A 10,876-nucleotide genomic window follows, 5' to 3' on the forward strand; every position below is an offset into this window, starting at 1 on the left:
TTATAATATACATTTTCATTCATACAAATGCTAAAAAGTTGAAAATCAATATGTTTTGATTTATCTTACATCACTATCCTGAAGTGCAGATTTCTCTTTTTATATATATATATATATATAAAGTGCGAACAAAATAAATTAAGCTTTTTAATTATTTTTATAATGTAGGTTGATTTGTCATTGTCATTACCACCAAAATGTTTTGAGTTGATTAAAATAACTGTTATTTTGCATGTGTTTTAGAGACCATGGTTTTTATGCTACTAAAATGCTCGTCTTTCTCATTTTATCTTAACTATTTTTTTGTATGGATTTATATCATTAAAAAGTTAAATTATATAATATATTTGCTAGAATGTATTAACTTTTAAAAATGTGCAATATACATTTTAATATGATATATATATTTAAAAAGTTGGGCGACAATATGTGTCTGTCCATCTCATATGTGCTAATTCGATCCAAATATATTTAATAACAGAGGGGACTTACGCCAAAACTGTCAAATAAAAAAGCCACTAGTTATATATATATATTGAAGTTTAGACCTTAGGTATATAAATACATAAGAATTGCTAGATATAAATACATAAGAATTGCTAGATATAAATACATAAGAATGCTAGATATGTATGCAAATCTTCAAAAAATAAATAAATAAATAAATGAAAATGAAATTGACTATTTCTTCAGCACCGTATTAAAAAAGACAAGAAATTCAAACAGAAGGTTGCCAATTGCTCAAATTTGGCAACAACCTCCACAATTCCTGCATCCTTTGTTCTTCATCCTTCCAAAATAGTAAAAACCTGCGAGGTTTGAACACTGTAACAACCAAAACTCCAAAGCCATTCTCCAACCTTCTCCACCAATCACCATCGCCCCTCTTTAACCATATTCTTCCATCAACGGCTCTCTCTCCCCCTCCCTCCAAGAACAGGAAAAAAAAACTGACTTTCTTCCTATCTTCTTCTTCCCTCCTCCCAACCATAATCATGGAAGAACTCAAGCCCTCAGAGAAGAAGACCCTCCATGATCTCAAGCTCAAGCTCGAAGAATCCATTAAAAGCAACCACCTTTTCTTTCTCCATCCCATCTCCCAACCTCAGAAAAGAAGCCCCATTTCCAAACCTCGCATTGCTTCCTGTTCCTCCTCCAACAAACCCACTTCCACATCACAAACCAGCAAAATCTCTCTTTGGGGCATTCCCCTACTTCCTTCTGCATCAAATGATTGCCTTGACACCATTCTTCTTAAATTCCTTCGAGCAAGAGAATTCAGGCTCTGTGAAACATTCGAAATGATTCAGAGAACGTTGAGGTGGAGAAAGGAGTATGGGATTGATGGAATTCTGAAAGAAGATTTGGATTCAGAATATTATGTGGGGACTGCATATATGGATGGATTTGACAGGGAGGGCCATCCTGTTTGCTACAATGTGTATGGATCATTGAGGGAGGATGGGATGTATGAGAAGGTGTTTGGGAGCAGGGAGAAGCAGGAGAGGTTTTTGAGGTGGAGGGTTCAGTTCATGGAGAGAGGAATTCAGGAGTTTGTGAGCTTCAAGCTTGGAGAGGTTTCAGCCATGGTGCAGGTTATAGATCTTAGGGATTTGTTGGGGTCCTCTGTGAAGGAGCTGAGAGGCACCGTGGAGAAGATGATCAGGATCTTTCAGGATAACTATCCTGAGTTCATCTTTAAAAATGTAAGAGTTTTATGTGTTGGATTTGTTACATTTAGCCGCATTAATGTTGCTCTTAATATATGCCGAACCTCGTTAAATCCCTGTGTTCTTCTGTATTTGTGTCGTTCTTGTTTTTCTTCGCCCTAATTTTCTCAACACATAATATTAATTTTTATATAGAGATTATTTTCATGAATAAAAAATAGAAAAAATATTCAGAAAGTAATATTTGGAAGGTGTGAAGGGCATAGCAGTTGCGTATGATGATTTTGTTTTAATGTGGTCAGATATTTCTGAATGCTTCACTTCGATGCTACACCTACAGAGCATTATTGTCGCCATTGCTGAGCCACAGAACTGAAAGCAAGTTTGCGTTCGCTCGACCTTCCAAAGTAACTGAAACTCTGTTGAGGTATATTGATCCACAGAATATACCAATTCAGTATGGTGGTTTTAAGAGACAAAACGACGCTGAGTTCTTAGCTGAGGATGAAACAGTTTCAGAGACCTTTGTGAAGGGAGGAAGCATTACTCTAATCGAAATTCCGATTTTTTATGTAAGTTATTATTATCATTATCATTATTGTTTGTTAGTCGCTAATCATTTTTTAGTCTTTTTCTTTTTCTTTAGGGGCATTTATATGCATACAACCTTGTTAATTCCTATGCATTTAAACTTCTTCTATTTATAGCACCCAAATACAAAATTTCACTATTTTAATTTTTAAAAGGTTAAATACATCTTTTCATGTATAAATAAATCGGCATATATGTAAAAACTAAAGTTTGGCTGCTAGATATGTAAATACATAGGAATTGAGTGCCATGAGTGTAAATCTTCCCTTTTAAGAATGAAATTATATATATATATATATATATATATAAGATTTAGTCAGCATGCAGATCAGTATATTATAATCCAAAAGCCCACCAATTTCTGTACGAGAAATAAAAACTTTTTAAACCCAAAAAACGTTGCATGTATTTTATGAATTTAAATCTTATATTTTTAGCTTGTCATTTTTTTCGGAAGATTTGCATACGAACCACTCAATTCCCATGTATTTACAAATCTAACACTTAAGCTTTACATATATATGCCACCATACATATGAATGAAGAAATATATTCCACTTTTTAAAATTTAAAATAGTGATATTTTTTTATGTCAAAAGATTTGGAGGGCAAAAATATAAAAATAAGAAAGTTTAGATGCAAATTCATAAAAATTGGGTACTATGCATGCGCAAAAGCCTATCCTTATTTCTTAAATAGATAAAACTGTTTGATATTATAACGATTAGTGCCACCAACTTAGTACACATTTTTAGCATGTAGATTAATCAAGATAATTACATAACATGGAAATATTAATTTGGTTATATGCTTTGCATGTAAATGAAAAACAGGGAGGGGTGACAGCAGTTTGGGATATGGTGGTTGTAGGATGGGAGGTGGTGTACAGAGAGGAGTTCATTCCAGAAGACGAAGGCTCGTATAAAATACTCATAAAAGTGGAGAAGAAGCTCAGGAAACCCGCGAGGAACTCATTCTACATTCACGAACCAGGTAAGCTGGTCTTCACCATAGAAAACAAGACTTCCGACAAGAAATCCATCTTCTATAGATATAAGTTCAAGCCCACCATTCCTTGTTATACTTCGATCGGTCGCCATCCCATTAGGTAAAAATTAATGTTCTCAGATGTTGAAGCATGAATTTTTTAAAGCATTTATTAATTCTCTTCGACAAGTTTTGTTTGGATTTTGAATAGATAGATCGTCATTTGATTGTATTACTTACGAGCAATAATGCTATATTCTTAGAAGTGCAAATGTCCATTTCATTAGTTTGGGTACTATTCAGCCTTATTGTTGATACCATATAATACAAAATATACATCACAACCAACTCAAAATTTCAATAATCGAACTTCTATCAATAAAAACATGTTTTTTATCTAGAGAGAACCAAAGAAGCCCAGACATAACTTTCAATAGAGCAGATATATCAATTTGGAATTTGAAAGAATCAGGGTCACAAGCTAAGGCATTGAAATAGGTTGGATTAAATACGTCCCAAGTCGAAATCATAGAACTATACAAATGAGCTTAACAGTGAATTTACAAACAAGAATCAACTGCATTATACATACCGCTTTCAGAAGCTTTAAAGGATCTATCAATAATATTAACACCATTCATTATCATGCTATCTCCATTTCACTGCTTCAAGTTCAGGCTTCCCTATACTTGGTCAAATCAAATGTTAGAGTTTGTGAACAGCTGCAAAACATCACAGGTCCATGAGTTAGCGCAAATAGATTTAATAACCGTAGCAATATAATGAATAAGACGTAAAGAAGAGAAGCAAACCTTTTCTCAGAGTCTCTGTAAACTCCAATCAATGCTTCAGCTTTATCATAGAAGGTGTCCTTCAAAGAGATAACAATGCTCTGAAAGCCGCACCCAGCTTCGCCGTCTTGTTCGATCCTAGCCCCACTGCATGATTTCGATCTGATGAACCCAGCAACCTTCGCAACATTTAGATTGTCCAATGCTGCATCTACTTCATCAAGAATGAAGAATGGAGATGGCTTGTAACTGAAATTATGACATAAACAAAGCAGAATTTAGTGGTTTTTAGGAAGATAAAATGAGGCTTTTACAATCCCAGGCCTAGTGAAAACTATCCTAATATGTGCCTTAAGGAAGAATGACACATAATTTAGATCGACCTTAAGGAATGTATGACGTTTCAATGATTTCTAGCTAGACTTTTTATAAGACATGATCAAGGAAAATGCAAATCCAACGTGTGTCTTGCAAAAGGTACCTGTGTATAGCGAAAAGCAAGGCAAGCGCAGCAACAGTCTTTTCCCCACCTGATAACTGGTCCATATCCCTGAAGCGCTTAGTTGGTGGCATGGCGGTGTATTTTATTCCATGCAAGAAAGGTTCGTCCTCGTTTTCTAGATTTAGGTAAGCAGTTCCACCAAGTGGGTGCGTATGACTCTTCGTAAGCTGCTTGTAAATTCTGTCAATGTTTGTAGAAATGTGCTCAAAAGCCTCCATAAACAGCTCATACCTGCAAAGTGTGATTGGTATGACCTCAAAAGCACAATTATAAACCTACAAAATTAAGATTCAAGTAACACTTTTATTTTTTAAATAAAAGTACAAAGAAGCAATGAAGTTTGATTTTAATTAGTCTAGTAAAGCATTTCATTTTTCAGATTTCATCGTCACAACATAAGAATATGCTCATATAAATGGTTATAGTGCAAGGCCCAATCAGCCAACATTAGATGCACAGCACACAAATAAAATTTATTATAACTATAAAGCCATTGAAAATACATTTTGATGCCACATTAGTGTCTTTAAGATTATGAAATTTACTTCTACTTGGCAAGGCAGAAAAACCAAGGGACAGTAGAATGCGAAGGATTGAAAAGTTTATATCATAAACTTCATAGAAGGCCCATTTAAAAACGAGATTTTAATGAAAGCGACCAGCACTATCCACCCATCAAAAAGTATGTCACAAGAATAAATGCAAGCGCCTAGTGATCACACTACTAGAAATACCTTCTTTGCCTTACAGCATTATATTTATCAGATGCTTCTTTCTCTTCCTTCCTAACAGTTTCAAATTTTTCAGTTACTTCCTTTTCTTTTATTTGCAAAGCTTCATATTGATCTAGTGCTTTCAAATTTGGAGCTGTCCGTTCAATTTCAGCAACTAAAGCATCCATTCTTTGCTTAAAATCCATCTCAAGCTTTTCCCGCTCAGCAAGTCTCATATCTTGCAAATATGATTTGTTTAGTTGACTGTAATCGAAGCCAGATCCAGGCAATGATGTCTCAACATCCATAGGGTCATCAAGCTTTGGAAGGCTTAATTGTTCTAATTCACATTTCTCAATTATTTCTTGCCAATGCGTTTTAAGCTGCTCAAGCCTTGCCTCCTGTTATCAGTAAAATTCCAAAACAAATGGTTAGACCAGAAAGTTAAGGTTTAATTGATTGCTTCAATTTAAAAAAAAAAATCCAGTATTATCCATTGATGAGAGTAATGCCTCTAGAGTCTAGATCACAATTTTTTATAAAGGATTACTTCAAAATTTTGAAACTAAATAAATATTGAATAAGATAATGTGCGGGTAAAGAATTAAATCAGGTGAAATAATAAATCTGATTTGGAAAATTATGAGATATTTCAAGAGTTTCAAAATAAATTTGTTTAATGAAACCTTGAGCTACATTTAGTAATGTTACATTTGTTATTGAGTCATGTTTTGCACGGCTGTAAAAGCTACCATTATAGAGATGAAGTCACATTTCATGTGTATTAGCAATAATCACGAAGTTATGAAGTATATGCAAGTGCATTATAGCGCTTTCGATAGCAACTTAACAACATAAATCAGAGGTGAAACGATTACCAAGGAATATGAGAATGTGAGATGATTGAGAATTAACATTTCAAAATCAATATTTTAGAACATAAGAGATTTTAAAGATCGTGATTACTATTGAGATGAATATGAGTAACGATAATAAAACATAAGGTGAGGATAATTCAAGATAATCCAATAAAAATCACATTGTTATCAATAATTGACTTGGTTTATACCAAAATGAATCTACCATGGAGGTGATTTCTGTGAATTAACTAATAAAATTGTATAGAAGTTAAATAAAGGATTGTCATTTGCTTTCCTGATTTGAAGAGATGCATGATATAACTATAAGAATTGGCCGGATTTGCATTAAGAAAAATGTGTTAACATAGGCTGAAGTTAAGTTCCAAAAATATGCATGGCAGATAATGATGAATATTAAAAGTAATTTAAGTGATAATAGAATTAGATGAATAATCACACAATGTTTAGATTTTTATGTATGGAGATATTCACAAAATTTAGTCAAAGAAACATTTACATTTGATATTGAAAACAACGTCAAAATAGTCCCGTGACTCTTTGCAGAGGGTCATTTTAGTCCCAGAGTCTATAAAATGTCAATTTAGTACCCAAAGTTTTTAATATGAGCTGAAATAATCACTACAGATGGCTATTTTGGCCCCAATTTAAAGAATATGAGACTAATTTCGCACTTTTATATACTCCAAGATTAAAATGACGCCATGTAAAGAATATGCGGACTATTTTAGCAATTTACCCATTTGATATTTATATCATTTTAATAGGTAAGACATGTTATAAGACAATTTAAAAAACAACAATATTATTTTCTTGAAGATGAGTCAAAAGATTACATGCCAAAATGGTTAAGCATATAATATGCAAATTTTGTGACAAAAATAAGATGTAGACATGGATGCCCGATTAAGCTTTAGAAAGAATGGAGTGAGAAATTATTATATTAAACAAATGATGGAATAAGGTAAATAAAGGTAACACGATGGAAAATAACTTGATAACTAGAAGATGTATGTAGATAATCAAAACAGTTAAAAGGAACCAAAAAGGGTAAAGCAAAAATAGATGACTAGAAGTCGAACAAAAAATGAACACAACAAAACTAATACTTCATAGTATAGCACTCAATAAGAGTAAATTGAATGATGGAAAAGAATACAAAAAAAGAATTTCAATAATTGGAATAAAAGCAATGATGAAGGTTATTAAATTCCTAAAGTATCCGCAACAAATAGAAATTATATGTACATAGAGCTCGTTAACAGATAACATAGCGTCAACTATACTTTCATGTAAGTTGATCAACAAGACATAAATGCCGCACCAAACCATCCATGCAAAATGATTTAAAAAAGAAATATTATGAGAATTTTGACACGGAAGATATAGCGAGCAAATTGGAAGAACAGACTAAGGGAGAAAAATAAAAAAGCTCCACATTAATCAAGCTCAATCCCTTAAAAACATATGTTTACAATAGAGAAATTCACCATCTTCATCAAAACCTCCACCAATCTTAAAAAGGTAAGTGCTACACCAATATAAGAAAATCTTAGATTTAATCACAATTTTTCAATCTATAACGCAGGAGAAAAAGTTAATTGTATCGTTCAAACAAGCCATAGTGCAACGGAAATGCAGAAAACTACACAAAAAAAAGATTTAACAAACAACTCATCGTGTAGTACATATTGAAAAAAATCTAGGTTACTATACTAACCTTTGAAACTATCTCACGCTTAGATTTTGAAATGTCTCCTATGACCTTGGCTCGAATCTTGTTTAACTCTTCGATTTCCTTTCCACATTCATCTGAATTGATCTTCCATTCTGAGAAGTAAAAAAGATCCAGAAAATAGACAAAATTAAGAAAGGAGCAATGCAAATCAGTTCAAAACTAATTACTACTTATTAATAAATATTGGTTGAACCCATTAAAAATGGAGGTGATTTAACCAGCTTAAAAAGACCTACATGATTTCAGAACTTAGATGATATTAAAAAAAAATGAATCTAAGGGTTCAACAACAAAACTCTGTTAAAAAGAAACACAAACTGCATAAAATATTTTTTCAGCTTATATTTCATTGTGGAGAGAAGCTGTGTATATAAAAAACAAGTTTGAAATAGCAAATAATATGATTCAACCATAGCCATAACCATTATCATCAAGAACCCAAACATTGGTGCAACAGTTGCTAACCTCGGGCATGCCTAAAAGACCTAAACTTATATTTTCTAATCTTGCGTAATAGGTGCCCGCTATATCTCACTCAAGAGATCATCCTTCCTACCTTTATCACATATCCTCCTATAATTCACAATTCTACACCACTTGGTTATTACTTGATTTTTTTGTTGCACAAAATTAAACCATTCAACGAACTTCGTCTCCTTTTCATTTCATAATATGCCTTTTCAAGCCTCCATCATAATCATTAGTTTTACTCTTACTCCTAACTATTGATGGTACGCTTTATAACACTCCTCCATTCTTGATGAGAGTTACACGAGCTGCTAATGCAGATTCTTCTATAAAATTTCTAGCCAAGTTATTTTTTCATCTACCACTAACTTTTATGAATCCTTTCACATTTAATTTATTTATCTATTATATTGGTTTAGCATAGGCTCTCTATGTACAGGTCAAAATCATTTATATTTATTAAACATTTTTATCATTAATGAGAGTTTTTCTTAATCTTATTAATATAATCATTTATTACTCTACAATCTCTCATTTTACCTCACATTCATTTTTGACATAATTATTCCTATGATGTTCAGTTTGGCTATCAATGCAACCTTTGTATCCAACACTTCAATTGATGAATAAAGACCACTAAATTGTGATTCCTAAGTAAAATCTCTTATGAAAGAATCCCTCGAAGGCAATTGTTTATTTTAATCAGCATGATTTAACTCTAAAATTTATACCTACCTATATTCTCATTGCTTTGTATTAGACATGATATTTTATCTTTTTCTAATTTAAATATCTCATTTATGGCCATTCGATTAAAATTAAAAGACTAAAATTAGATATTTTTGAACGAGACGGTTCTTTAAAAACCAGATCAGTTCATCGGTTCTACGGTTCAACTTTGGTTATGACCTGTTCAATCCCGATTTTATGCAAAAATGGTTATAAGCTTGGACCAAATCGGTTGAATGACCGGTTCATGGTTGAAGTGGTCGAATCGGTCCGATTTAAAAACCATGGTCTCAACAAAATTGAGTTAGGACTACAATACATTGTTCCTAAGCTCTTCTGTAAAAATAGGCAAATAACAAAACATACAAATAGGTGAACAAATTAATATTTTGTGCATGAGCCCAATGTGAGTTTTTACACCAGCACTAATTTTTTACCCTTGAACTTCATCCCGCTTAACGAATTAATGGATAGTCTGATCCAAGAAAGTATGCCACTCATAGGAGTGTATTCTAGTCAACATGAAGACTGATTTAATCAAGTTGGCGCATTGCAACCTATGCAAGAAAAATAAAATTTGGATGATTGTAAATTTTTTAATGTAATAAGTAATTCATTAAAAAAAATAAAATAAAAATCTTAATCTTGATATATAAATCTGCTAGGAAAGATTGATGCAGACATTATATAATATCAAGCTCAATTTTTTTTTAAAAAAAAGCAAGCAATATTGACCGTACCATTTGCTTTAACACTCAACGCTTCCATCTGACTTGCAATATTTTCTGCTGACAGCTTTGCATCATGTTCTTTCTTCTGTAGTTCTTTCACCTCCTTCTCTAATGATTCCAGAGACAGCTTTAATTTTTCAATAGGTGATTCCATGTTGCGCTTTTGTTCATACTCCAGCCTACAAGAAATAAATTAAGCTGAGGCAATGTTTTAGAAAATTCAGAAATTCATAGGTTAAAGTTAATATCTGTATAATGCAGGCGTTGTGAAATTTAGTATTTATGGGAGATGAATAAACTTCAAGAGGAGTATATCAAGAATTAACAATAAATTTGATTTTTATTGAATATTGAAATGTTTACAAACAATGTAGACGTTTTGATATTTGCTCTTTAAAGGTGATAAATTCAGATAGGAGAGAGCTCATAAAATAAGTAAAAAGTCAGAAGAATAAAGAGCTTAGGGCTTATAGAATAATGAACTAGCAAGGTATATACATGTTTAGTACATGTGATATCAATTACTACCCGTTGATATTGTTGGAAAATTCAATGATATCAAGGTATGATAGCTTTAATTAACTTGGATCTATAATAACGAAGAATATCAATATATATATAAACACCATAAGTTCTAAGCTAACCTTGGGTGCTTAAATAAAGATGTCTCGTGAATACCATGTAACAAAAATACTTAAAAATAAAGACTAATTTAATAAAATTATATCTTGATTGTGCACATAAAGATAGAAATTTGGGCAATAAAAAAATCTTTGATGTTATAGACTCACTTTGTAACTTGTGCCCGCTATAATACTATGCTCAGCTTCTCACTAGCAGGTAGCCCCAAATTTGACTTGACGCATCATCCAAGTAAACCCTTAAATCAATGTGACTTTGAAGCACTCATAGGTAGTGCTGTCAAAATGGCTCGTTGTTCGCGAACAGCTTGTGTTCGACTCGTTAAGAAGCTCGTGTTCGGCTCGTTAATTTCGTTCGATAAATTAACGAGTTGAACACGAACTAAGATGTGTTCGTTCGTGTTCGGCTCGTTTTGGCTCGAAATACTACTCATCAA

General features: G+C 32.6%; 2 protein-coding genes across 2 annotated transcripts in view; one reads left to right on the plus strand and one right to left on the minus strand.

Annotated features, from left to right (window-relative positions):
- Nucleotides 1-801: 801 nt before the first annotated feature.
- Nucleotides 802-3,513, plus strand: LOC110039316 (patellin-4-like). Its single transcript, XM_020744339.1, has 3 exons — nt 802-1,706; nt 1,973-2,242; nt 3,095-3,513. The coding sequence occupies exons 1-3, from the start codon at nt 996-998 to the stop codon at nt 3,371-3,373; spliced, it is 1,260 nt and encodes a 419-aa protein (XP_020599998.1). The 5' UTR covers nt 802-995; the 3' UTR covers nt 3,374-3,513.
- A 160-nt stretch (nt 3,514-3,673) lies between these two features.
- Nucleotides 3,674-10,876, minus strand: part of LOC110039285 (structural maintenance of chromosomes protein 1) — a 41,453-nt gene continuing 34,250 nt past the window's right edge. The window contains exons 13-18 of the mRNA XM_020744294.1: nt 9,808-9,977; nt 7,853-7,962; nt 5,276-5,655; nt 4,521-4,772; nt 4,061-4,288; nt 3,674-3,970 (exon numbers count right to left, since the gene is read on the minus strand). Coding sequence (XP_020599953.1) covers nt 3,922-3,970; nt 4,061-4,288; nt 4,521-4,772; nt 5,276-5,655; nt 7,853-7,962; nt 9,808-9,977 — 1,189 coding nt within the window. The 3' untranslated portion in view covers nt 3,674-3,921. The remainder of the gene's footprint in view (nt 3,971-4,060; nt 4,289-4,520; nt 4,773-5,275; nt 5,656-7,852; nt 7,963-9,807; nt 9,978-10,876) is intronic.

The sequence above is a fragment of the Phalaenopsis equestris genome, unplaced genomic scaffold, assembly GCF_001263595.1.
Source record: "Phalaenopsis equestris unplaced genomic scaffold, ASM126359v1 Scaffold000002, whole genome shotgun sequence".
Lineage (NCBI taxonomy): Eukaryota > Viridiplantae > Streptophyta > Magnoliopsida > Asparagales > Orchidaceae > Phalaenopsis > Phalaenopsis equestris.